Source organism: Aotus nancymaae, unplaced genomic scaffold (assembly GCF_030222135.1).
Source record: "Aotus nancymaae isolate 86718 unplaced genomic scaffold, 86718_ANA_hifiasm-v0.15.2.pri h1tg000108l, whole genome shotgun sequence".
Lineage (NCBI taxonomy): Eukaryota > Metazoa > Chordata > Mammalia > Primates > Aotidae > Aotus > Aotus nancymaae.
Genome location: NW_026988523.1, coordinates 35,494,607 through 35,522,156, shown reverse-complemented (window position 1 = coordinate 35,522,156; position 27,550 = coordinate 35,494,607). Strand labels below are relative to the sequence as shown.

Here is a 27,550-nt window from a genome sequence, read left to right as displayed (position 1 = left end):
GAGCCAACAGCGCTTTACGGATCTCCAAGCACCCTTGGTGCTCTTGGTCTGGGTCTGAATAGAGAAAGGGAGAGCAAGAAGAAGGGAACCAAATTTTGTGGGGGGCTGCAAGAGGAGGGCCTATACTTCCAAGCTCCCAAAGGCTTTTTTAGAAAAGAAGGTGGAGTTGAGTAGGGTGGGGTAGGGTGGGGCAGGAGTGGGTGAAGTGGGAGTGGCCTGAAGCTTCCAACGGCTGGATTTCAAAAATGTCATTGTATTCCAGCACTTTAATAAGGCAAAGATCAAAACGTCAGCAGCTGAGAGGATGGGCCACAGCAAAGACTGCTTGGCCTGGTTGGGAAAAGAGAGTGGCTCACCCCAAGGAGGAAAGGACAGTGCCCCTAACCCTCGAAGACAGTGGGCAGAGGGCCAAGGGAGGAGTGCTGCCAGACCTGGGCATAACACAACTTCCTGAGCTGGGAGCCTCTGCCCTCTGTCTCCCTCCCTCCCTTGCATTCCTGGGCCAAGCAGGCCAAGGGCTGTGGGAGCTGCGGGGGAGCCAATCTCTCATCTCCCCAAGCTGTTTTGGTGGGCCTGTCAGAGCCCAAGGAAGGTCCCAGACACGCAGAGTGAGGGAGAGCTTCCCAACCCTTAGAACCCAGGGCAAGGTCATGCCGAGGGGGGCCACCGCCAAGCCCGTGGAGGGGAAAAGGGGGACTGCCCTGCCTTCCTGACCTCTCTCCAACACGCTGGACAGATTCCAGCTTGGGAGTTATGTCTTAGTGGGCATCATGCGTTCAGAGGCAGCTTGGGTAAAGCTGGCACAGTGCCAGGCCCACCAACAAAGTTCTAACAGGACCCTTTCTGCCACTCCAATGTGTCCTGGGTGCCTAAAGTTCTTCGAGCTGACAGGGATAGTTTTGTTTTGCTCAAGCCCCTCCCCTAGGCTCCGAATAGCTGGCAAATCCCACTGTGAATTCCTTATATTCCCCCACCCTCTCCCAGAGACCTCTCCCCTCTCTGTCCCACTATTCCTTATATCCCCTCACCTCTCCCAGAGACCTCTCCCCTCTCTGTCCTGTCTTGACAATTCCCCTAGACACTGGCCGTCACCCGTTGGGGGCAGTTCCGGGGAGGGAGGAGACTCTCTGGCAAAGTTATCGGCCTCCAGGCCCTCTCACTCCCTTCCTGCAGCCGGCCAGGGGCGCCGGCCCGCCGCCCTTTCCACTCCCCGCCGGGCACGCAGCCACCTGGGCGAACTCACCGCGCTTTCAGCTCCTTAAACTCCTCACGCACTTTGCTCAGCTCCAGCTGCAGCCGGGCGCGCTCCTTGGCCACTGAGTCGAGGGTCTTGCGGGCATCTCCGAGCTCGGCCTCGTAGGCGGCCTTGATGCCGGACACCTCGCGGCTGACCACCTCTTCAGACTCGGTGATGCGAAGGCGCAGCCCTGCGTTCTCCGTCTCCAGCGAGCGCACACGGTCGATGTAGACCGCCAAGCGATCATTGAGCTCCTGCAGGTCCTCCTTCTCCTGCAGCCGGGTGATGCGGGTGGGCGACAGCGGAGTGGAGCTGGCCTGCGCCCCGCTGCGGGTGGCGCGCCGCTGGGACGGGGTCTCCATGGCCGGCAGGGTGGCAGCGCTGCCCGCTGGGCAGGGGTCCCGGGAAGGGCGCGGAGCTCGGGCGGAAGGACAGAGACTGCTCGGGGTCGGAGTGCGCCGGCCGGCTGGCTCTCGGCTTGCTCCTGGCAGGCGTGGGGATCGGGCCGGGCGCTGTCGGACCTCGGGATCTGGGTTGGCTGGGGTAGGTGCGGCGCTCCCGCGAACACTGAGTCACCGGCGCCGGGACAAACGCTCTAATAGGTCCTCCTCTGAAGGGAGGAGGGGCCTGCTCTTAAAGGGGCAGTCCCAGACCCACGGGGGTGGGGGCGCGGGTGTGCTGAGGAGGGGCAAGGACCGCAGGGCTGTGGCGAAGTCGGGCCCCACCCTCTCCAGCGCACTCCCAACTGCGTGAGGCTTAAGCTTCCCCTCTCTCGGCTTCTGCCTGCTCAGCACCTCGGGCTCCAAGCTTGCCCCCACTGCCTCAGACCTTCTGGCTAGAGGGCAGAGCCAAGGAGGGAGAGTGGGTGGGCAAAGGGTGGGGGAGAAAGAGAGGGAACTGGGTGCAAAGCAAGGGAGAGGGTCAGGCAGGGCTGGGAGCCAGGAAAGTCGGGGGAGGGTTGAGGCTGGTGCCCATCAGTGTGACTCATCTTTCTTCCACCACTGGCTCCCCCTGCCCTCCCAGTAGTAATAGTGAGTCACCCCTTTCCCCCTCCACACGTGGGCAGCCCATTCAGAGCTGCATCTCAGTGTGCCAGGAGTGGGGTGGAGAAGGAATGCCTGGGGACCCTGCGGGGAGCAAAGTTCTGGAACCTGAGTTCCTTTAAGCCCCCAATTTCGGGGCAGGGATCAAGGAGCTTGGGGTCCCTTTTTTCCTATCTTTTGCCCCAATCTATCTCCCTTCAAAACCAAGCATTCGCCTTTAGACCCAAGCAACAAGCTGCAGTCCCCTAAAGAAGGCCAAGAATAGGAGTCAGGCACTGCCCCCTCCCATCTCCTGTCCCCTTCCTTTGGACCCAAGCAGTTGGAAAAGGAGACTGCCTGGGTTCCTTCCTCCTTCCGTCCCTTTCTACTGTTTACCCCACCCAGTCAACTATTTTTTTCCCCAGAACTGTACTTATTTTAATGGATAATTTAAAACAGATACCAGAGCTGTTCGTGCATTCATTATGTTGCCAGGACATCAGGTCCCAGATTTCTGTGGTTCCCAGAGGGGCCTCACAGGGAGAGAAGGGCTAGGGGCTGGACAGTCAATGTTGGGTCTCTACCCTGGTTTCAGCCAGAAAGAAGGTAGTAGGGGGGAGGAAGGTAGTCGGGGGCAGGAACAGCAAAGACCCCACAGCCTTGCTGGCTGCAAAGGCCAGCACCACACTCGTCTCTAGTTTCCATTTTGCAGCTGGCTCTGGGGAGGGACTGGGCTCTCTCACAAAATGGGATCACCCAGGTCCCCAGGCTTCTCTACCTTAGGCTCTGGAGCCTCCATCCTCAGGCCTCACCAAGGACCCCTTTGATCAGCCTTCCACCATCTTGGCCCCCATCCTGGTCCCACCAGCCACCTCATCCTTTTTTTTTTTTGAGACGGTCTTGCTCTGTCACCCGGGCTGGAGTGCAATGGCGAGATCTCAGCTCACTGCAAACTCCACCTCTCAGGTTCAAGTAATTCTCCTGCTTCAGCCTTCTGAGTAGCTAGGATTACAGGCACCCGCCACCAGAACCAGCTAATATATATATATATATATATATATATATATATATATATTTTTTTTTTTTTTTTTTTTTTTTGTATTTTTAGTAGAAACGAGGTTTCATCGTGTTGGCCAGGCTGGTCTCAAACTCCTGACCTTAGGTGAGCTGCCTGCCTCAGTTCCCAAAGTTCTGGAATTACAGGTGTGAGCCACCACACCTGGTCCACCTCTCTAAGAGGTGACAGCGCTGAGGTCTGGGCCCCATCCATCTGCATGCCCTGCCCACTGCCTCCCACAGCTTATCCTCCAATGAGCAACCATGGAAATCAAATTATGTTGCTACCTCGTACAGCTCCAGGATATCAGGGCTTCTTTCAAACACAAGGAAAGCAGGGCTGGACAGGCTGTCAGTTCTGGGTTCTGAAGCCTGGCCTTGGGGTGGATGAGGGACTGGCATGGGATTAAGGCAGGAACTTTGGTTATTAGAGGGGGAGAACAAGGAAGTTTCTCATCTCAGTGAGGGTGCCTGGGCAGTGTGGTGAGCACTAGGGATGCACCCGGGGCAGGGGGCCCAGAATATGGCTTCTCTCCCCCAGGGCGTGGCACCCACCCTCAGCTTTGCAGACAATAAAGTCTTATGCTTCTCCAAACCAGAAGCAGAGGCAGGAGGGGTGAGCCAGTGAAACATGAGGGAAGGGCTCATGCTGTTCCCGCTGCCTCAGCCCCTCCCTGGCACTCAGTTCCCCCTTCTCCCCAATGGCCTGGCTTCCCCTCCAGGTCAGGAAAGCAAAACCACACTTAACCCTTCCTGTCCTAGACCTCCCAGTCTCTTTTTTTGAGGATCTTGCTCGGTCGCCCAGGCTGGAGTGCAGTGGCACTGTCATAGCTCACTGCAACCTTGAATTCCTGGTCAAGTGATTCTTCTATCTCAGCCTCCTGAGTAGCTGAGAATATAGGCTATCATGATAGAGACAGGGTCTTGCTGTGTGCCCGATCTGGTCTATAACTCCTGGCCTCCAGTGATCCTCACCTCAGCCTCCCGAAGTGCTGGGATTACAGGTGTAAGCCACCATGTCTGGCCAGACCTCCCCATCTTGTAGAAAAGGTGCAGGAGAAAGGAGGGCTTTCACCCCAAATTTCACCCCAAGCTCTTTCCAAAGGTTCCCCGCCACCACCATCAAAACGGCCTCAATCCTAAATCTGAACTTCAAAGTGGACCTTTATCATGAATATTCAATCCTAACTCTGGACCCCGGATGGCATAAGTCTGCTCTCCCTATGCCAGGGCAAAAATCACCAACCCAGAAGCAGCAGCCAGGTCCAGAGGAGCTGAGTCTGCTGGAGGTAAGAGGTGATGGGAGTGGTGACTTAGGGGGTGACCAGGTTTTAATCCTACCTCTTAATTGCTGGGTGATGCTAGATCTAGTACTGAATTCTCTGGACCTCAGTTTTCTTACCTGTAACATGGGCAGAGTGGCAACCAAAGGGAGGGACAGAGCTCCTGGGTGTGCAGGAGTTCTGCACACTCTGCTGCAGGGTAATACCATGCTTGCTCTCAAGGGAGCCTCCCACTAGTGGGGAAGACAGAGGGAGAAGCAAAACCGACAAGCACGGATGATTAAAGAGCAGCAGAGGACTCTGAATTGGATGAATTCCAAAGGGATCCCAGAAGTCTGGGAGATGGAGCATTCACTAGTGAAATCAGAATATAGTGGTTGGGTCCAAGGGATGGTTTGGACACTATCTTTTCTTTTCTTTTTTTTTTGAGAAGGAGTTTTGATCTTGTTGCCCAGGCTGGAGGGCAATGGCTCACTGCAACCTCCATCTCCCAGGTTCAAGCGATTCTCCTGCCTCAGCTTCCTGAATAGCTGAGATTACAGGCGAGCGTCACCACACCCAAGCTAATTTTGACATTTTTAGTAGAAACAGGGTTTCACCATGTTGGCCAGGCTGGTCTTGAACTCCTGACCTCAAGTGATACACCTGCCTTGGCCTCCCAAAGTGCTCGGATTATAGGTGTGAGTCACCTTACCTGGCCTGGGCACTTTATCTTGAAGACCAATGACCTTGGTGGGAGTAGGGGGGGCTCTTCTGTTTCTTATAGCATCCTGATCTTCCCTCTGTGACCCCCATTCCTAAAAGTGCTGTGAGGGACAGAAAGGACCAAGTCTTGGTCATCTGTCTCCCTAACACCTGGACCAATGCCTGGCACACAGGAGGCACTCAGTGTCTTTTTTTTTTGAGACTTGCTCTGTCACCTAGGCTGGGGTATAGTGGTGCAATCTCAGCTCACTGCAACCTCTGCCTCCCAAGTTCAAGTGATTTTCCTGCCTCAGCCTCCTGGGTTGCTGGGATTACAGGCACCTGCCACCACGGCTGGCTAATTTTTGTTTTTAGTGGAGATGGGGTTTCGCCATGTTGGCCAGGCAGGTCTCAAACTCCTGACCTCAGGTGATCCACCTGCCTTGGCCTCTCCAAGTGCTGGGATTACAGGCATGAGCCACCACGCCCAACCTCTTTATTTTTTTGAGATGGGATCTCACTATGTTGCTCAGGTTGGTCTTGAACTCCTGAGGTCACGTGATCCTCCCATCTCAGCCTTCTGAAGTGCTGGGATCACAGATGCAAGCCACCACGCCCAGTCCTCTCAGTGTTTCTTGGATAAACAAAAGCATCCGGCCCTGCCACTTTTCAGGTCAGTGACTCTGGACAAGTTATTGCATTTATTTCAGCTTTAGTTTCATCATCTGTAAAATGGGAATGTGCAGTAATTAAATAAGGTAACATACATTTGACAGAGGGCTTCTTGGAGAAGGTAGATTTAGGGGCTTTACAGAATTGCCTTATACATAGAGAATTCACTCATTCAACAAATATCTACTGAACATCTGCTATATACCAGGACCTATTCTAGACACCAGGGATACAGCAGTGAATAAAACAGACAAAAATCCCTACCCTTATGGAGCTGACATTCTAGTGGAGAAACACAGTCAACAAACCAAAGACAAATTTAGTTTGTTAGAACATGGTAGGAGCTATGGAAATAAAAATACGAAGCAGAGGCTGAGCATGATGGCTCACGCCCTTAATCCCAATGCTTTGGGAGGCCAAGACAAGCAGATTGCTTGAGCGCAGGAGTTCAAGACCAGCCTGGGCAACACAGCGAAACCCCAACTCTTAAAAAAAAAAAAAAAATTAGGTAGGTATGTAATCCCAGCTACCCGGGAGGCTAAGATGGGAAGATCACCTGAGCTGGGGAGGTTGAGGCTGCAGCAAGCTGTGATTGTACCACTGCACTCCAGTCTGAGCAAGAGGGAGACCCTGTATCCAAAAAAAAAAAATTAAATATATGTGTATATATTATATATATACACATATACACACACATGCATTTAGCAAAATAGTGTTCACACAGTGAATAACTTACATTTTAACAATGTTTATAGTTGTTGCATGTTTTCATACATTCTCAACTGTTTCCACAGAACAACCTCATGGGCTGGAAATTATTCCCCTGCTTTGCAGGTGAGGCAGACTTTCCTAAAACTAGGCTGTAAGTAACAGACCCAGGGCAGAACTGGGACCAGGGGGTCTGGTCCAAATCCTGGACATGCTTCTCTGTCTTCTGCCACTTTGGCTGGAGGAAGCGTGTGCAGAGGTGCTGAAGTGGGAAAGAGCTGAGTGTGCTCTGACCTGCCGAGGGGCATGGGGAGTCACTAGAGGTAAGACTGGAAAGGTGGGGAGAGACAGGAAGGGAGGAGTGGAGGTGGAGGCAGGGGCCTGCTGCTGGGATGGGGCCTGAGGGAGAGGCTTCTAGCTGCGTGATAGGACTTGAGGTCAAGGAGAGAAGGAAAGTATCAAGACCAGAAAGAAAGAGTCAGAAGCACTGGCCTTGGCAAGAAATAAGCCAAACTAGGGTTGGATGGGCTCAGCAGAGTCACAAAGCCAGGAGGGATTTCAGAGGTGTGCTAAGAACCATCAGTGTAGGGAGTGTTTATGGTCTACCTTTATTATTAGGCACTAGGTACTTGCATTATTTGGCTGAACCTACACAATAGCTCTACAAGGTAGATACTATTATTAGCCCTATTTTATAGATGAGGAAACTGAAGCCCAGAAAGGTTAAATTATTCATTTAAGGCCAGGTTTCTCAACTTTGGCACTACTGAATTTTGGGCCAGATAATTATTTGTTGTCGGGAAGGCTCTTTGTACTCTGAGACAGTTTGCAACATTCCTAGCCTCTCCCAACTGATGCCAGCAGCACCTCCATCCCAGTTATGACAATCAAAAGTATCTTCAGGCATTGCCTAACATCCCCCGGGGGGGCAAAATTACCCCCCTTGAGAATCACTTGTCTATCTAAAGTCATATGGTTAGTAACAAACAGAACTGGAATTTTTTTTTTTTTTCTTTTGAGACAGAGTTTTGTTCTTGTCGCCCAGGCTGGAGTGCAATGACACAATCTTGGCTCACTGCAACTTCTGGCTCCTGGGTTCAAGCGATTCTCCTGCCTCAGCCTCCCAGGTAGCTGGGACTACAGGTGTGCATCACTCCGCCCAGATAATTTTTTTGTATTTTTAGTAGAGACGGGGTTTCACCATGTTGTCCATACTGGTCTTGAACTCCCAACCTCAGATGATCTGCTCGCCTCAGCCTCCCAAAGTGCTGGGATTACAGGCATGAACCACCACGCCCAGCCAGAACTGGAATTTTAATACGAGTTTGCCTGAATAGGGAAGCCAAGATCTTATCATCAGGTGGCTAGAATCCTGGACAGGTAGGAGTCAGAGAGAGACAATTCTTTGGAGGAGGGTCTGAGGAGGTGGAGGTGACTTGGAGATTCTAGGACATGGTTTGGGAATCTCTTTATAGTGAGTTCTTGAGGGAGGGTATTATTCATCCTTTGACCACCGGGTACTAAACAACGATTGAAGGGCTGAGTCACTCGTGTGCAGGTGATAGTTATAACCTTGACTGTGGAAGACTGTGCCCTTTAAGTGGCTGCCATGTGCCAGGCACCAGGCTAGGGACTATGTGGAGGTGATCCCATTTAATCTTCACCTCAGTCTTATGAGGTAGGTATTATTATCTGCATTTTATGTGTCAAGAACCCAAACTCTGGCTGGGCGCAGTGGCTCACACCTGTAATCTCAGCATTTTGGGAGGCTAAGGTGGGTGGATCACTTGAGGTCAGGGGTTCAAGACCAGCCTGGCCAACATGGTAAAACTCCATCTGTACCAAAAATACAAAAAAATACCTGGGCGTGGTGGCACATGCCTGTAATCCCAGCTACTCGGGAGGCTGAGGCAGGAGATCACGTCACTGCACTCTAGCCTGGGTGACAGAGTGAGACTCCGTCTCAAAAGAAAAAAAAGAAAAGAAAACAACCTAATCTCCACGAGGTTGAGTAATTGACCTGAGGTAGCACAGCTGAGTAGACTTCTCACTCAGGCTCAGCAAGGAGGAATGAGGCTGGCTCACAGGTGATGCGGGGTGGGGAGTAGGCCCTTAGAAAGGGAAGTGAATGACACCTATTTGTAAAGTCAGAGAACCCCCCGGCTCAAATGAAATCTCACCCAAAAAGCACAATCTACTGACAGAGGCAGAGCTTCTCTACTTAGCCGGCTTGAGGCCCCTGCCTGGTGATCCCCGCAGCCTGCTTCCAGGAGGCCCTCGGGCTCTGAGGAATGAGCCCCTCTCTTTATAAGCAGACTTCAGAGGCCAGAGGAGGAAAGATTTGCCCAAAGTCACACAGCCAGGCAGGGCCAAAACCTCCAAGACAGCACTCCAGCTCCGTGTCACGCTGCCATGGGAGACAGGGCAGCCACACTGGACAGATGTCAGGGAGCTGGTCTACTTAGGGACTGGCATGTGTTCCTACAATGTGGGGAAGTGGCTAGAGGGAAGGCTGGATAATGAGTAGTGCCTGGGTTCCCCAGGTGACAAGCCTTTCACAATCAAGATTACTACCTTAACCTTCTCAAATCTCTTTGAGGTGCACAGGCAAGTGCCATTATCTGCATATTACAGCTGAGGGGACCCAGGCTTGGGCAGGCTGATTGTCTCCAGCTGATTCTGCACACAGCTGATAAGTGACAGAAGCAGGCCTAAACCCTAGGTTTCTGCCTCCAGGTTAAATACACTCCCTTCCTCTTCCGCCCAGATCCCAAGGAACCCAATCTCACAGCAAAATCCTAGTCTGCCCAGGAGCTCCATTTCCGACATTCCAAACCACCTCCCGCACCCAGCCGGGCCCAAATCTCCACCCCACCAGTGACTCTCAGGCTCCCTGAACTGTCACAATACACACCGGACTATTGCCAGTCAAACAGGCAGCGGGCAGAAGGAAATTCAGCAGTGACATCTCCTTCCTCTCTCCTGTCCATCCCCCAGCTTTGGCACCTCACCACCTGGGGGAGGTGTTAGGGGTGGGAAAGGGCGGGGCCCCAGAGGCGTGGGTGGAAAGGGCGGGGCTTCAGAGGCGTGGGTGGGGCCATATGGGTCAGTGGCATCTGAGGCAAATCTGTAGGGGCGGGTAGTCGGACTGGACTCGGGAGGGGCTATTCTCCCCATGCCACACCCCGCAGGCGGGCAGCGAGGGCCTGACGGCCGGTGCTGACGCAGATGGCTGCGTGTGGGCGGCTGCGTGTGAGTCTGTGTGTCTCTGTGTGTGGTTGCTGGGGCCTCCCCTGCCTCCTAAATGGGGGTTTCCTCTCTCTGTTGCCTAGGAAACAAACAGAAGCGCCACAACTCCAGGACTGGAGCTGCAGAAGCGGGCCCCCTCGCCCCAAGCCTCACGCCCCTACACATTTCCAGGAAGTGAGGCAGAAAAGGATTCCCTTTCTCCCTCACCCCCATCCCGGGGTGGGCCAAATGTTTGTGAAGCCTGAAAGTAGGGTGGGCAGTTGCCCCGGGTTTGCTGGGGACTTAGGAGTCTCCTAGAATAAGAGACTTAAATGCTAAAATAGGGACTGTTGTTCATCCCACCTAAAGTGCATACAATTTTGTGGGGAGGCCCTCTTTAAGAAGTACAAAATGGGCCGGGCGCGGTGGCTCACGCCTGTAATCCCAGCACTTTGGGAGGCCGAGGCGGGTGGATCACGAGGTCAAGAAATCGAGACCATCCTGGTCAACATGGTGAAACCCCGTCTCTACTAAAAATACAAAAAATTAGCTGGGCACGGTGGCGCGTGCCTGTAATCCCAGCTACTCCGGAGGCTGAGGCAGGAGAATTGCCTGAACCCAGGAGGCGGAGGTTGCGGTGAGCCGAGATCGCGCCATTGCACTCCAGCCTGGGTAACAAGAGCGAAACTCTGTCTCAAAAAAAAAAAAAAAAAAAGAAAAGAAAAGAAAAGAAATACAAAATGGGCCGGACGCGGTGGCTCACGCCTGTAATCCCAGCACTTTGGGAGGCCAATGCGGGTGGATAACGAGGTCAGGAGTTCGAGATCAGCCTGACCAACATGATGAAACCCCGTCTCTACTAAAAATACAAAAAATTAAAAATTAGCCGGATGTGGTGGCGTGTGCCTGTAGTCCCAGCTACTCAGGAGGCTGAGGCAGGTGAATCGCTTGAACCAGGGAGGTTGAGGTTGCAGTGAGCTGAGATCGTGCCACTGCACTCTCGCCTGGGTAACAGAGCAAGACTCCATCTCAAAAATATATATATATTCAAAATGATCTTTTTGCAAATGTTATGGACATGGGATCATGTGTGGAAAGATTGGCAGGCTCCTCTCGGGGCCTTGAAAGGGCTTGTGCAACTGAGAGGCCCTGAAACTTCACTTTCCTTTGCTCTATGGTGAATCCACCCCTGTCCACAGCCGGTGCAGCCCCCACACTCCTCAAGGTCCCCTTTGAAGGCTCTCCTCTGGCCCTCAGACTGGGAGTTCAACTGGGACAGTGAACTGCCAGCCAGGAGGGTGGTGGTGAATCTGCAGGAGATTTCCTGGTGGCTGGGGCAGAGTGCTGGGGCACTCTCAGGAGGAGTGGGGAAGGGGGCTGCCAAGTGGGGCAAGCGGATGGTCAGGGTCTCTGCCCTGTGGGATGGAGAAGGGACCGCACTTGGGCCAGCGTTCATCATTCGTTGCCTAGAAGTAGAACTTCAGAGCTGGGAGGAGTCTTACGGCCTCATGCAGCCCAACCCCCTCCTTTCTAGATCCACATTAGTCCAACTCCCCAGATTCCCCTGTCTATCCCTAAGCCAGCCCACAGGCCCGCCCCAGAAGAGCACCCCATTGGCCCTGTTTGCCGGGTGAGCTCAAAGCTTGCACAGCAGCCCACCTCACTTTGGCCTCGACCTCTGAGGGGCTCTCCATCAGTGACAGGTAATGAGAAAACCACTGGGGGAGGAGGGTGGCAGGGGTCTGGCTGGAAAGGACAGGAAAACAGGCTAAAGCTGTCATGCTCTCAGGCCCTGGCCCACTCAGGCTGCCCAGGGAGGAGCTAAGGGGGCATCTGTTTCCTCTTGGCCATGGTCCCCTCAATCCTACCCCAGAGGAGGTGAAAATGGTGCTGGCTTCCTGATGCAGAGCTTCCTGGCCTGGGACTGCAGTATGGGGTCCAGCAGAACATTCCCATACGCCTTTTCTTCTCCCGCCCTGGAGCTTGGTGGAGCTGAGGTTTAGAGGTGGAGGGTGTGTTTCCTGTTGGAGGAAAGAGATGAGGTCCTAGGGCTCACTGAGCACCAACAATGTACTAGGAGCCATAGCTAGGCTGGGCTCCCAGTGGGAGGTAGTGGGGGAGAAGCAGAGGACCTGTGTGGCTTCGAGGGGGGAACCTCACTCAGGCCCCTTGGTGAATGGATCAAGGAGTAAAGGATGGACCAGAGAGACCTGAGCACAGAGGGTGAGTGGGGATGAAGGAGAGTAAAAGGGGGAAAGGGAGGAGGTTATGGAGGAAGTCAACCATGAGGGAGGAGGTGAGGACCACATTTAGAATCCAGGCCAAGGGGCTCTGGAATAGGGAGCTGAACAGAGGGGAGGCTCAGAAATTGAAGAGGGGCAACTACCCCGGCTGACACCAGTGCTCCAGCCCCAGATCCTGTTGGGGCAAATATTTACCAGATGACAACAGTTGCTAAGCAAAGAGGAAGGAGGAAGGAGGAGGGAGGCCAGTAGCTGCAGGCCCTTCCAGGCTCCTCCCCAACCCTCACAAAAGCCAGCATACACAGGCATGAGCCGCCGCTCCCCACTGCAGCTGGCAGGCTGAGCTATACCCTCCATACGCACACATCTTGGGATTACCCCAACCCCTGTCTCCCAACAAGCTGAAGCTGATAATATGACAGAGGGTTGGGCTGGGGGAAATGAACCCGTGGGCTGCCAGGCCCTCCCTCTACTCTGGAACAGCTCTTGGGGCTTAGACCTTGCAAAATGCCCCCTTCCCAATCCCTCCTTCAGTGGGAGCTGGGAATGGGGGAGCCAAGGAGTCTGGATATGGTGAGATATGTGCTGAAATGTGGAGCCAGGATGTCCCAGGAACTGAGGCCAGGTTTGAGGAAGGAAAGGGACTCCACTAGAGACTTCGAAGGGGCAGGGGAGCAGGGCTGGTAGAGCCAGAGAAGGGGGTTCCTGAGGGCCACTCCCTACTCTCGGGCAGAGGAGGGCATTGAGGGATAAAGAAGGGGGAGGGTGGGGTTGCATTCAAATGGAGCCAGATGTGGCCCTGTGATGTGGGCCGTTGCTGGCACAGGCATAGCAGGGGCAGGACATGTCACTGCCGATGGAAAGGATGAGTCAGAAACGGGGGTGGGGGGCGGACCCCAGAGACTGGGCAGAGGAGAGCTAGTCCAGGACCCCTTCCTCCTCCCTGCCCCAATCGGGAGCTAGGAGTATGGACTGCCCTCCCATCTCCTCCTCAAGGGGGCCACCGTCTGCCCGCCACCCTCAAGGTTCCCACCCATTTTCCTGGCTGGGCCTCAGCTACTCTATGCAAAATGGGGATCCTGGCACCCTCCCCGTGGCTGTTAGAGGAGTCCCAGGCAGAGGAAGCGTGAGGGCCCGGCACACAAGAGAGGCGTACTGGGGGTCCTTTTCCTTGATGACCTCATTAGGGTGAGGACCCTCTTCTGCAAGGCTTCTTCCTGGGGGTCAGTTGCTGGCTTCTCACCCTCAGCCACAGGCCTTCTGGAAATTGGGATGCAGAGATGGGCGGGAAGGGCCAGTAGGGAGGGCACAAAGAGGAAGCTGCAGGGGCGGGAAGGAGGTTCCTAGAGCCCAGGGCTTCCTGGTGCCCATGGAGGTTCTCCAGGGTTGGAGGGTTGGCGGGTTGGCCAGAGCAGCTGCAGGGACCAAGTCACCAACTCTGCTGCAACCTCCATGGGTCCATCTTCAGGCTGTGAAATGAAACCAGGGGAGAGAAGGAAGCTGCACCACAGGAGGGCTTCTCGGTGCCTCTGCCACAGCGCAAGTGCCCAGGGAGAAGCGGGAGGGGATCCCAGGAAAGGAGCAGACCTGAAGGGCGGGCCAGGGCACAGCAGTTACAGGAAGACCCATAGAAACAGAATGTGGGACCCTTGGAGAGCCGGGCCCAAGCTGGCAACCAAAAGACTGTTGTTTACCAAACTCCTTCGGAAAGTTTGAAAAATACGCATGGAAATGTGACTCACCGCCCCCTCCCCATAGCCCCCACTTCCTGGTTTCTGTGATTTTTCTCCCAAGAGTTAATTCGAGTCACATTCCCACAGAAACCAACGCCTAATGAGGGAGCGTAAAGGGCGGGCTGCAGGAGGCCTGGGGTGCCCGGGAGGGGCTGGGAATGGAGATGAACACTGGGCGGGCCCCAGGCGGACAGGCGGAGGCGATCTGTCCATTGTGGACACCTCGGGTGGGGAAAATTCAACTCTCTCAAGGTTGGAGATGGAAGGGTTCATTCACACCACCTAAACCAAACCGTCTTGAAGACCCAGTTTTAGGACAAGAATGAGCCCTTGGGTGCTCACAGGCTCCTAACCAGAGGTGACGGAACCAGGACTGACACCTAGGTGCCCTGTCTGGGTGTCTGCGGTATGTCCACTGCACCTTGCTGCCCTGTACCCCAGGCCCAGAAAGCGTGCTTTCTGGCCTCTTTCTCAGAATCCATTCTTGGGGCCACAACTGAGGCTAGAAGTCCAAGAAGTGGGGAGTGGGGAACACCCCTGAATTCACTCACCTCCACTCCACTGTCCCACTCCCATGTATCATGGAGCAGGTGCACAGGCATATCTCTCGCTTTGGGCTGGGGAGGACCAAGGCCAGCCTGCCCCAACAGGGTGTTTCTGAGCCAAGAATTCCCAGCCTGTCCCAGAGAGGCCAGGGAAGGCGAGGGCCTGACAATGGGCCAAGGGTGAGTGGCCTTCCATTCTTGAGAATTGTATTCCCAGGCCAGGAGTGATTCCTAAGCGTCCATAACTTGTCATCGCTCCTTGGATATCTCAGATGGAGTTCATGTCTCCCACACCCATCCCACTCTGGTCCTCCTTCCTCAGCCTCTCCTCCCTCAACTCCCTTGGCCAGTGAGCCCCCAAGTCCTTGTGGCTCCTACTTCCGGAATTGTTCTCGGTTCTATGTACTACCTTCAGCTGTCTGGTCTGCTCACCATCAACCCCCACCTGGGTAACTGCCTCCAGTCTCTCTGCCTCCACCCTAGCCTCTGCTCCCATCCTCTCTCCTCCATAAACCACAGTCTGCCCTCCCCACTCCCCCTCTCCCTTCCTCCCTCCCTTCCTTCCTTCCCTTTTTCCTTCTGAGAAAGGATCTTGTTCTGTCATCCAGCAGGCTGGAGTGCATTGGTACAATCATAGCTCACTGCACCCTCAAACTCCTGGGCTCAAGTGATCCTGCCTCAGCCTCCCGAGTAGCTAGGACCAGGTTCATGCCACCGCATCTAACTAATTTTTTTTTTTTTGGTAGAGATGGGGTCTCACTCTGTTGCCCAGACCTCCCACCTTGACCTCCTAAAGTGCTGGGATTACAGGCGAGAGCCACCACGCCCAGCTCACAGTGATCTTTTCAAAATAAAAGCCTCATTGTGTTTCCATAAAACTTTGAATTGACAGTGGCTCCCCACTGTATTTAGGATAAAGTCCAAATTCCTTGACCTGACTTGTAAAGCTCTTCGTGACCTGGGCTCTGCTCGCATCTCCAGCCTTATCTGAATTCCAGCAATCTCAACCTCTCTCATCGCTTCCTGACTAACCCTCCCAGACACCGCATGTAGTTTACCTTCTTATCAACTCCTACTCATCCTCCAGGCTCAGCTGGAAGTGCCACTGAGTCTGGATTAAGTCTCCCCACTCACCACCAATACCCTTGTCACACTGTCTGTGTATGTGTGTCTTCCCCTGTTAGAGGACTCCCCGAGGGTAGAGGCTGGGTGGACCTGGCGCTCTCTGGTACTCCCAGCACCTGGCACAGTGCCTGGTGCATAGAAGGTTCTCGATCAATTCATGTGTGAGTAGAGCATTCTCATCGTAGCCTCTCACCAACCAGCACCCTCAACGCGCTCTACTTCCTCTATCTTTCCACACACCCTACTCTGCAGCACCTCATTCTAGGCTCCCCTTCCTCCCGAGGGCCCCACCTTCCCGCCTCCCTTCATCTGAGCTCCCTCTGTGCACTGCAACCAGGCCGCTATCCAACCTGGCCTCAGGCAGTCACAATAACCATCGTAAGGAGAGCTACTGTTTACAGAGCACTCACCATGTGTCAGGACCGGTTCTAGGCTCCTTCCATTCTTTGGCTCATTTCATAACCAGCAGGAGCTAAGAAAGGGGGTTGGTCCTACGACCTAACTTGTCTGATGGTTCTGGGCCGGTCCCTCCAGGACACTGTGTAACTCCATCGTCACCATGTGTAAAGGAGATGGGGTATGCACTAGGCCTCAATAAAAGTTTATCCAGAGGAGGAACACTATAATTGCCTACCTTTATAGCAGGTCCTATCACTAGTAAAACCTTATCTCTGGGCGATAATGTTTTATAAGCCCTGGAAGGTGAGCATGGCAAGGTCATCATTCTCATTTTATAGAGGAGAAATCCCTTCAAGGGAGTGAGGAGGGACTCGCTTCCAGCCACAGCGGTGGTAATGAGCTGTCATCCACAGTGCAGCACCTCCAGGGCCACGCAGAGGGGTCCTGCGTGGTGTGTGACAGGGAGGTGCTCTGCCAGACTGGATGGAGACCTTCAGGACCATTCATCCAGTGATGTCAACCCCCGCTGGGCATCAACATTGCTTGGAGGAAGGGGGCTTTCAAAACTGCTAATTGCCCAAAGTCTTGGATATTTTGATTCAGTAATTGATCTGGGGCGACACATGGACATGGGCATTTTTCTTTCTTTCTTTCTTTCTTTTTCTTTTTTTTTTTTTGAGATGGATTCTCTCTTTGTTGCCCAGGCTGGAGTGCAGTGGCATGATCTCAGCACATTGAAACCTCCGTTTCACAGGTTCAAGCCATTCTCATGCCTCAGCCTCCAGAGTGGCTGGGATTAGAGGGGTTTGCCATCACACCTGGCTAATTTCTCTGTTTTTAGTAGAGACGGGGTTTCACCATATTGGCCAGGCTGGTCTCAAACTCCTAGCTTCAAGTGGTCTGCCCACCTCAGCCTCCCAAAGTGCCACCGCGCCTAGCCACATTTTTCAGTTAAAAAAAGAAAAAAGAGCCGGGCGCGGTGGCTCACGTCTATAATCCCAGCACTTTGGGAGGCCGAGACGGGTGGATCACTAGGTCAACAGATCGAGACCATCCTGGTCAACATGGTGAAACCCCATCTCTACTAAAAATACAAAAATTAGCTGGGCATGGTGGCGCACGCCTGTAGTCCCAGCTACTCAGGAGGCTGAGGCGGGAGAATTGCTTGAACCCAGGAGATGGAGGTTGCGGTGAGCCCAGATTGCGCCACTGCACTCCAGCCTGGGTAACAAGAGTGAAACTCCGTCCCAAAAAAAAAAAAAAGAAAAGAAAAAAGAAAACACTTTAAGGCCGGGTGCAGTGGCTCATGCCTGTAATTCCAGCACTTTGGGAGGCTGAGGTGGGTGGATCACGAGGTCACAAGTTCGAGACCAGCCTGACCAACATGATGAAGCCCTGTCTTTACTAAAAATACAAAAATTAGCCAGGCATGGTGGTGCACACCTGAAATCCCAGCTATTCAGGAGGCTGAGGCAGGAGAATCACTTGAACCTGGGAGGCAGAATTTGCAGTGAACCAAGATTGCACCATTGCACTCCAGCCTGGGGGTCTGTCTCAAAAAAAGAAAAAAAAAATTTTTCAAAAAAACCACAACACTTTAATCGGTCATTTCACAGATGAAGAAACTGTTTGGAGTGGGAATTTTAATTCCCAGGTGATACTTATCGAGTGTTTACAATGTTAGGCACTGTTCTAAAGAGTGCAGGTTCACCTGATCCTTACCATAACCCTGCATGGAAGAGATTACTATTTTTAAATTATTTTTTAATTTATTTTTTGAGACAGAGTCTCCCTCTGTCGTCCAGGCTGGAGCGCAGGGGTGCGATCTCAACTCACTGCAACCTCTGCCTCCTGGGCTCAAGCAATTCTCCTGCCTCAGCCTCCTGAGTAGCTGAGCTTACAGGCATGCGCCACCATGCCTGGCCAACTTTTTTTGTACTTTTAGTAGAGTCAGGTTTCCACCATGTTGGCCAGGTGGATCCCAAGCTCAGGTGATCTGCCTGCCTTGGCCTCCCAAAGTGCTGGGATTACAGGCATGAGCCACCGTGCGCACCCTAAATTATTTCTTAGAGATGGGATCTTACTCTGTTGTCCCTCACTGCAGCCTTCAATTCCTGGGCTCAAGCAATCCTCCCAGCTCAGCCTTGTGAGTAGCTAGGATGGAACTTTTTTTTTTTTTTTTTGAGATAGAGTTTCACTCTTATTGCCCAGGCTAGAATGCAGTGGTGCTTTCTTGGCTCACTACAACCTCCGCCTTCTGGGTTCAAGTGATTCTCCTGCCTCAGCCTCCTGAATAGCTGGGATTACAGGCATACACCACCACACCTGGCTACTTTTGTATTTTTAGTAGAAATGGGGTTTCTCCGTGTTGGTCAGGCTGGTCTCGAACTCCCCACCTCAGGTGAACTGCCCGCCTCAGCCTCCCAAAGTGCTGGGATAACAGGCGTGAACCACTGTGACCAGCTGGAACTTTTATTATCAGTTCCATTTTACAGGTGAGAAAACAAAGCACAAAGGGTGCAGTGTGGCACAAGTAAACGGTGGAGCTGGGATTCAAACCCTGGAGACCTGGCTTCAAAGGCCACATTCTCAACCTGGACTCCATAGCTGTCAACCCCAAAGTTGCAGAGGAGCCAGTGGTGGAGCCAGGCCCAGAATGCAAGTCTCTTCTGGGCAGAAAAGTCAGAGAGTCAGTGAAAGTGGGTAAACTGAGGTCAGAAAAGCCACAATCCAAGCCTAGAACCCTAGTAGCTTCTAGGAGGCCTAGAGCTAAAGAGAGGCCTCCAGGGCCCCCTCCTTCAAAGGGGAGGAAGCGGCTGTCAGTAGGGCAGCTTTGCCTCCCTGCCTCCCTCCCTGCCAAAGGGGAGCCCTGACCAGCCCCAGCTGAGCTGTCACCTCCCTGTTCTAATTGATGCGCCTCCTAATTGTCCATCACAAAGAGGCAATTAAGCCCAATTAGAGAGCCAGAGCTAATTAGTGCTCAGCTTCCCACAGCCTCTGGGCACCCCAGGGGTCTACAGGAACCTGCTGCCCACTTCCTCCCACCCCCAGGGAGGAGAACTGTTGCTTACATCAAGCATACTGGAAGTTTATATTCCTCCCTCCCTCTCCCAGGGATCAAGGGGTGAGCATCTTGGCTTACCCCTTACCTTTGCAGTGCAGGGTAGCTCTATCTCTCAGTCCCACTAGACATGACTTGCCTTCCCTGACAACTGACAGCATTCATGTCATCCCACGGTTCACAAGCACTTTCCCAACACCCCCTCCATCCATCTCCCTACAAGCCTGCAGGTAGGGTATCCTGAGTTACCACTGGGGCTCAGAAAAGGTAAGTGATTTGCTTGGGATCACACAGCCCATTTTGACCACAGATCCTGTGCCCCTAACAGACATATGTGAGAAGTCCTTCCCATGATCTCACCTCAGTTATTCCTGATGTAACATGGTAGACAGGCGGGCTGTGAGTTGTGTACCTTCTTCTCACATGGCATTTTATGCTACGTTATCCCATCGCATCTGTCTCACTCCATCTGTTCGTCCACCTGACTCCCATCCCAAGAACAGTACCAAATTCAAGAATTCCTTTCTGGGATTACAGAACTTGAAGTCTGTGGACAGGGAATCTAGTTCACTCGTCCATTAACTTGCTCTGTGACCTCCGAAAAATCGCTCCCCTTCTATGAGCCTCAGTTTTCACACTTTGAAAACAAGAAGACCAGACTGGAAGAGTTCTAAGGTCTTTCCAACCTCCATCCCTTCTACTACAAGGGAATAGATGATGAGGGGCTAAACTTTCCCCTTGCATGCTATCAAGGTCCAGGGGTGAGTTGGGCATACCCCTCTCGTACTGAAATTGTGTGGGCCCCAAAGCTGAACAAGAATGAAACTATCCTGACAGAGACAAAGAGAGGCTGGGAACTCCCAAGCTATAGCAGAAGCTGGAGGTTAGGGGTGATGGTGCAGACATGATGATCACACATGCACACGCACACATGCATACACACACATGCACACACACTCCTGCCCCCAGTACCAGGGCAGAGAGAAAATGGTGGGGGAGCTGCCATCCAGTTGGATGGACTGGAACTGGGGCCTGCTCTCTTGGGCTTGGAGGAGAGTGAGAGGTAGAATGGCTGCCCAGGTTCTGGCCCACCTCCGACATGCAGTTTGCCAGCCTCCCTCTGTATCAGTATTGGGCTCACACAGGGCAGGGCAGGCAGGGAGGCTGGGGGACTTCGGATCCATCTCCTCTGGGGCCTGAGCCATCCTCTAACTCCCATGCTCCTGCTCTTCCTTTTCTGCTTTCTGGGCCTTCCAAAGCATGATAAAGAGTCAGGCTAGCCTGGGTTCCGATCCTGGCCCTGCCGCTCATGTCCTGCCCATGCCACTGTGGGCCAGGCTGAGAGTTTCCTCTTTGATAAAAAGGGATTGCATGAATTCCATAGGGCCGTTGTGAGCAATAAGTGAGACGTACATGTACAGTGTGGGGCAGAGCACCTGCCCCTTGTTAGGGCTCAGTTCTGCCATCCCTCAGTTTCCCTGCCAGTACCTGGCAGAGCGGAGACCCTGGGCCTAGGCTGCAGGAGTGCATACTAAGCAGAGAGAAGGAGCCACAGGGCATCCGGTCCCCAGCAGCAGGTCCCTCTGCAGCCTTCCCTTTCCTGTGGTGAATCACTGCTCGCAGGCCCTGGGGACCCAGGAGTCCCCAGCCTGCCACAAACACTACCATTGTCATGGAAACCGGGCCTCCCCTTCCTCTCTGGCTGATTGATTTCACCGCAGCTTCTCCCACACTGTATCTGGTTCCTAGATCTCAGCTTTTGACTCACTGACTGACTTCGCCGCCGCTCATTTCAAGTCCCCACCAGAACAGCAGCCTCATCAGGACCCCCAACCCCTCAGGCCAGCCCCTTTCCCAGGTGGCCACCACTCCCTTCCCTGCCATGTTAGGCTGGACACCCGCTAGGAAAACATCTTTCCGGGAGGGGTGAGTGAGAGTCTGGCCCCCACCCCACGGCCTGGAACTTCACCCAGACCTTGGGACCCATCTCTCCTGCCCCAGCTGAGAACCCTCAACGCTGGGGCATGAGATGAGCCAGGGCAAGGGAGGTGGCCACGGGGAGAGACTGATGGGTGCCGGCGCCACCTGCTGGCCCAGCAGGGACCAGCCCCACCTTCTCCTTCCCCGTGGGTTCGTCCAGGCTAGTCGTGAGTGGCAGGACGCCCTGGCTGTGTCCTTCCAGAGAAGACAGTCGTCCACATCATTCATTCATTCACAAATATTTACTCAGTGCCACCTGGGTGCCAAAGACAGCTTTTGTCTTCACGGAAAAAGTAAAGAATGGGTGATGTGTGCCTCCAAACGGAACGCCGGGGAGCAGAGAACCCGGCACCAAACCCAGTCTGCGGAAAGGATGATTAAGCTGAGTCCTGGATAATAATCACCAACATTTATTAAGCGTTTTCTGTGTACTAGACAGTATGTCAGTACTTTACATGCCTCTTCCCACTAATTGCACAACAATCCCATGAGGTAATTGCTACCATTATCTTCACTTTACAAATGGGAAAACAGGTTCAGAGATGTGCAGTAATTTGCATAGGGTTCACAGGTGCTACACAGAGCACTGCCACCCACCTACAGGCTCCTGCTTGAATAGCCAGGCAGAAAGGGAGAAGAAAGTGTGTTTTAGGCAGAGGAAATGGAGAGGGGGAGCCCCTGGCTGTGGAGACAGAGGAGGAGAGATGGGCAAAGGGGACCAAAAAGGAACACCCAGGAAGGCAGAGAAAAGCCAGGAGAAAATAAAGAATTCAGAGGGAAAGGAGGCCCCTGCTGGATCAGAGGTCAAAAGCAAAGCAACATAAAAACTGAGACTAGACACAGCATCACTCTCGGGGAGCCCTGGGCAGTGTGGGAAGCTGGGGCACAGAAACACGGGAGGCCAGAGGAGATCATGCCTCTGCACAGGTCTGAGTGTCAGCGCTGGAGCCAAGCCACAGCCCCGAGTAGTCTGTGAAAGCTGCCTGGAGAGACATGGACAGTGACCCGCCTGGAAGGGCATGCAGGTGCCTCTAGGATATGAGCAAAGGAAATAAGGGGGACCAGGCAGCCTGAGTGTAACTCTCCAAGTTCTGGGACTGGACACAAGAATTAATGAGAAGTGTGGGGAGGTAATAGAGTGGGAAGCAGCCAGGCCTCTAACCCCCAGGCTCCTAGGGGAGCTGGAAGAGGGCCTAGTGCAAGGATGTTGGCGTTAAAAGTGTCTTGGAGGTCATCTGGCTCAAATCACTCCACCTGCAGGGGCTTGCATCTTGCTGGTGAGAGCCCACTGTTCACATTGAAATCAGCTGTGGTGAGAGAATTTACCCCATGGAAACTGGCAACTGCCACAAACCAGGGCTTTCCCCACACTGGTTATTAAACATTTACCAGCACACCGCCGTTCCATTCTCCTACCCTCCGCATTTCGAGAAGAGGAAACTGAGATGGGGAGTGACTCATTCAGTATCACATGGTGGTTTTCTTCCTTTCATTCATTCAATCAATCATTTACTCAACAAATTTTTATTGAAGGCCTCTTCTATGCTAGGTCTTGGAGAGACACATCCCTTATTCTTTGTAGAGCTACCAGTGTGGAGTAGCATGAACATGTAAACTGGCTTTGAAAGCACTGGGAACTGGCCGGGCGTGGTGGCTCACCCCTATAATCCCAGCACTTTGGGAGGCCGAGGAGGGTGGATCACCTGAGGTCAGGAGTTCGAGACCAGCCTGGCCAACATGGTGCAACCCCATCTCTACTAAAAATACAAAAATTAGCTGGGCCTGGTAGCTCACGCCTGTAATCCCAGCACGCTGGGAGGCCGAGGCGGGTGGATCACAAGGTCAAGAGATCGAGATCATCCTGGCCACCATGGTGAAACTCTGTCTCTACTAAAAGTACAAAAAAGTTAGCTGAGCATGGCAGTATGTACCTGTAGTCCCAGCTACTCAGGAGGTTGAGGCAGAAGAATTGCTTGAACCTGGCAGGTGGAGGTTGCAATGAGTTGAGATCATGCCACTGCACTCCAGCCTGGGCGACAGAGCAAGACTCCAACTCAAAAAAAAAAAAAAATTAGCCGGGCGTGGTGATACACACCTGTAATCAAAGCTACTTGGGAGGCTGAGGCAGGAGAATCACTTGAACCCAGGAGGTGGAGATTGCAGTGAGCCGAGATCATAACACTGCACTCCAGCCTGGGCAACAGTGTGAGACTCCACCTCAAAAGAAAGGAAAGAAAGAAAGAATGAATGAAATGGAGCTAAGCGCTAACAAAGGGTAAATACTAGGTATCCCAGCAGACTTAGCGTGGTATACCTAAGGCCATCAGCATGCTCAGGAAGGCCTCCCAGAATACCCAGCTTCTCCTTGGCCAGGCTCGGTGGCTCATGCCTGTAATTTCAGCACTTTGGGAGGCCAAGGCGGGCAGATCATGAGGTCAGGATTTCGAGACCAGCCTGGCCAATATGGTGAAATCCCATCTCTACTAAAAATATAAAAATTAGTTCGGCGTGGTAGCATATGCCTGTAGTCCCAGCTACTTGGGAGGCTGAGGCAGAAGAATTGTTTGAACCCGGGAGGCGGAGGCGGCAGTAAGTCAAGATCACGCCACTTGCGCTCCAGCCTGGGTGACAGAGTGAGACTCCATCTCAAAAAAAAAAGAAGACACGACTCCTCCACTTCAGCTCAGGTCTGAAGGATGAGTGTGAGATAGCCAAAATGAGAGAGCGGGTTCGAGGCAGAGGGAACAGCGTGTGCAAAGAGCTAGAGGGTGGAGAGGGCTGGGCAGGAGCAGGGGACCCAGGTATACTTCTCACGCAAGCCTCATTTCACTAGCAGTGACTGCGAGAAAGTAGCTGCATGCTTAGGGATCCCTTCTGAGCCATCAACCAAGCCACATCAGGGAGTTAGCAGCACTATTCAGTTCCTGCTGTGTATGAGCCCCAGAGCAGGTGCTGGAGAGTGGAGGAACCCAGTGACAGGATATACCAAACCTCGTGCAGACAGCATCTCCTTGGAGATCAGATGAGAGCAGGCTGTGAGGGCCCAGATGTGGGAGTGGGGATGGAAGGGGAGAGGAGAGATGGAGCTGGGTGTGGGAGTGAAAAGTATGCTGGAAAAGCAGAGGGCGAAGTTGAATATTTGGCAATGTGTGGGCGAGGGAAAGGGTGTTCAAGAGGGAAGTATGGATGAGCAAACAGCAAAACAGTTTCCAAACAGCAAGCATTTATTAAGCACCTACTTTGTGCTGGGTGCTGAGAATACAGGAGTAGATTAATTCCAGTCCCTGTTCTCAAAGAGCTTCCAGTGTACTGGTGAAACAGAAGTGTTAACATAACAGTTACAATAGAGCATGATGCACAGTAAGGGATACCCAGATGTCACCAGGGGAGATTTATGGGAAAAAGTGACATGTGGCCGGGTGCTGTGGCTCACACCAGTAATCCCAGCACTTTGGGGGGCTAAGGCAGGCTGATCACTTGAGCTCAGAAGTTTGAGATCAGCCTGGGCAATATGGCAAAACGCTGTCTCTACAAAAAATACAAAAATTAGCCTGGGAGGTGTAAGTTGTAGTGAGCCAAGGTTACGCCACTGCACTCCAGTCTGGACAAAGCAGCAGGACTCCATCAAAAGGAAGGAAGAAAGGAAGGAAGGAATGAAGAAAGGAAGGAAGGAAGGAGGGAGGGAGGGAAGGAAGGAAGGAAGGAGGGAGGGAGGGAAGGAAGGAAGGAAAGAGGGAAGGAGGGAAGGAGGGAAGGAAGGAAGGAGGGAGGGAGGGAAGGAAGGAGGGAGGGAGGGAAGGAAGGAAGGAGGGAAGGAGGGAGGAAGGAGGGAAGGAGGGAAGGGAAGGGAAAGGAAAGGAAGAAAGAAAGAAAGTTCATGAGCTGGAGTAGAGAATGGGAAGGAGGGGCAGCATGAGCTGATCAGATGGGCAGGAGCCAGCCAGGAAAAGAAGGACGTAATCACCACACTAAGGAATGTGAATCTGATGGCAATGGGGAGCTAAGACAGTGTTTTTAGCATGGGCATTTCATGATCAATCACTTTTTTTTTTTTTTGAGATGGAGTCTCACTTTGTCACCCAGAGCTGGAGTGCAGGCGCAATCTTGGCTCACTGCAGCCTCCACCTCTTGGCTTCAAGTGATTCTCCTGCCTCAGCCTCCCAAGTAGCTGGGATTACAGGTGCTCACCACCACGCTCAGCTAATTTTTGTAGGGATATGGTTTTGCCGTGTCAGTCAGGTTGGTTTCAAACTCCTGACCTCTGGCGATCCACCCTCCTTGGCCTCCCAAAGTGCTGGAATTACGGGTGCGGGCCACCGCACTCAGCCCACATGGACTTTCTTCCAGGGCTCTGACCTGTGCTATCATCATCTGCTGTTCCCTGACCCTTCACCTGGCTAATGCTTGTTTGTCCTGCCAGACTCAATTTACACGTCAATGTTTTTTTTTTTTTTTTTAGATAGGGTCTGGCTCTGTCACCCAGGCTAGAGTGCAGTGGCACCATCTTGGCTCACTGCAACCTCTACCTCCTGGGCTCAACCCATCCTCTCATCTCAGCCTCCCAAGTAGCTGGGATTATAGGTGCACACCATATTTTAAAATATTTTAAACATTTAAAACATTTAAAAAAACAATTTTAAAACCCGTTTTTAAAAAAACATTTTAAAACATTGTATTTTATTTATTTATTTTTTTATTTATTTTGAGACAGAGTCTTGCTCTGTCGCCAGGTACCAGGCTGGAGTGCAGTGGTGTGATCTCAGCTCACTGCAACCTCCGTCTCCTGGGTTCAAGCAATTCTCCTGCCTCGGCCTCCCAAGTGGCTGGAACTACAGGCGCACAACACCACAACCAGATAATCTTCGTATTTTTTTAGTAGAGACAGAGTTTCACCATGTTGGCCAGGATGGTCTCGATCTCTTGACCTCGTGATCCGCCCACCTTGGCCTCCCAAAGTGCTGGGATTACAGGCATAAGTTACCGTGCCTGGCAGTTAAACACATTTTATTTTATTTTTTATTTATTTTTATTTATTTATTTATTTATTTATTTATTTATTTTTTGAGACGGAGTTTCGCTCTTGTTGCCCAGGCTGGAGTGCAATGGCGCGATCTCGGGTCACCGCAACCTCCTTCTCCTGGGTTCAAGCAATTCTCCTGCCTTAGCCTCCTGAGTAGCTGGGACTACAGGCATGTGCCACCATGCCCAGCTAATTTTTGTATTTTTAGTAGAGACGGGGTTTCACCATGTTGACCAGGATGGTCTCAATCTCTTGATCTCGTGATCCACCCGCCTCAGCCTCCCAAAGTGCTGGGATTACAGGCGTGAGCCACCGCGCCTGGCAACACATTTTAAAAAAAACATTTTTTAGGCAGGGAGCGGTGGTTCACGCCTGTAATCACAGCACTTTGGGAGGCCAAGGCAGGTGGATCATGAGGTCAGCAGTTCAAGACCGGCCTGGCCAAGATGGTGAAACCCCATCTCTACTAAAAAAAAAAATACAAAAATAAGCTGGGTGTAGTGGCGGGCACCTGTAGTCCCAACTACTCGAGAGGCTGAGGCAGGAGAATCGCTTGAACCCAGGAGTCACAGGTTGCAGTGAGCCGAGACCATGCCATTGCACTGCAGCCTGGGTGACAGAGTGAGACTCTGTCTCAAGAAAAAAGAAAAAAAAAAACATTTTAAAAAATGTTTTAAAAAATGTGATCATAAGGGCTGGGTGCGTTAGCTCACGCCTGTAATCCGAGCACTTTGGGAGGCCAAGGCGGGCAGATCACCTGAGGTCAGGAGTTTGAGACCAGCCTGGCCAACATGGCAATACCCCAGTCTCTACTAGAAATATGAAAATTAGCCGGGCATGGTTGCAGGTGCCTGTAATCCCAGCTACTCAGGAGGCTGAGGCAAGGGAATCGCTTGAACCGAGGAGGCGAAAGTGAGCGGAGATTGTACTACTGCACTTCAGCCTGGGTGACAGAGACTTTTGTCTCAAAAAAAAAAATTTCTCTGGACACTGTGTGGAGAATGACTTGAAGGGGAGGCAAGACTGGGGGCAGGGAGGCCAGGTAGAGGATATAATAGGCAGGAGGTGATGATGGCTTGGGTCAGGGTGGTAGCAAAAGGTGAGAATGTGCTGGACTCGGGAAATGTCTTGAGGCATAGATGAGAGGACCTGTTGATGGCAGGATGGGAGGAAGTTTGGGGAGAGGGAGGAATCACAGATGGCTCCAAATTTCTGGCTGGAGCAACCAGGTGGATGGTGATGTCACTTATCGGAAGCTGGGGAAGCTGGAGAGGAGCCAGTTGGACTGTTGTGGGCAGAGCCAGAAGTAAACATTCAGAGCTCCTAGTTAACAAACCAGCAGCTGCATTCCCTGTAGGGGCTGCTGGACAAAGTCATGGAGAGAATTCCGGACAGAGGAAAGGGAGTGTGGGGAAGGAGTGGGGCAGAAGCAAAGGAAGCAGACTGAGAGTAACGACATCTAACATGATGCTGGCATAAATGCCCACATGACCATCCTTTCTTTCATTATTTATTTATTTATTTATTTTAAACATGGTCTCGTTCTGTTCCCCA

The 27,550-nt window shown here is 52.6% G+C and overlaps 1 protein-coding gene across 2 annotated transcripts in view; it reads right to left on the bottom strand.

The window, feature by feature from the left end:
- LMNA (lamin A/C) overlaps positions 1 to 9,658 on the bottom strand; it is a 33,942-nt gene extending 24,284 nt beyond the window's left edge. The window contains exons 1-5 of one of the 2 annotated variants that reach the window (XM_012449847.3): positions 9,577 to 9,658; positions 6,511 to 6,584; positions 5,804 to 6,007; positions 5,293 to 5,404; positions 1,244 to 1,847 (exon numbers count right to left, since the gene is read on the bottom strand). In XM_012449847.3, coding sequence (XP_012305270.1) covers positions 1,244 to 1,599 — 356 coding nt within the window. In that variant the 5' untranslated portion in view covers positions 1,600 to 1,847; positions 5,293 to 5,404; positions 5,804 to 6,007; positions 6,511 to 6,584; positions 9,577 to 9,658. Of the gene's footprint in view, positions 1 to 1,243; positions 1,848 to 5,292; positions 5,600 to 5,803; positions 6,008 to 6,510; positions 6,585 to 9,576 lie in introns of those variants that run through there. The other variant, XM_064370754.1, reaches the window with a different exon arrangement.
- Positions 9,659 to 27,550: the final 17,892 nt, after the last annotated feature.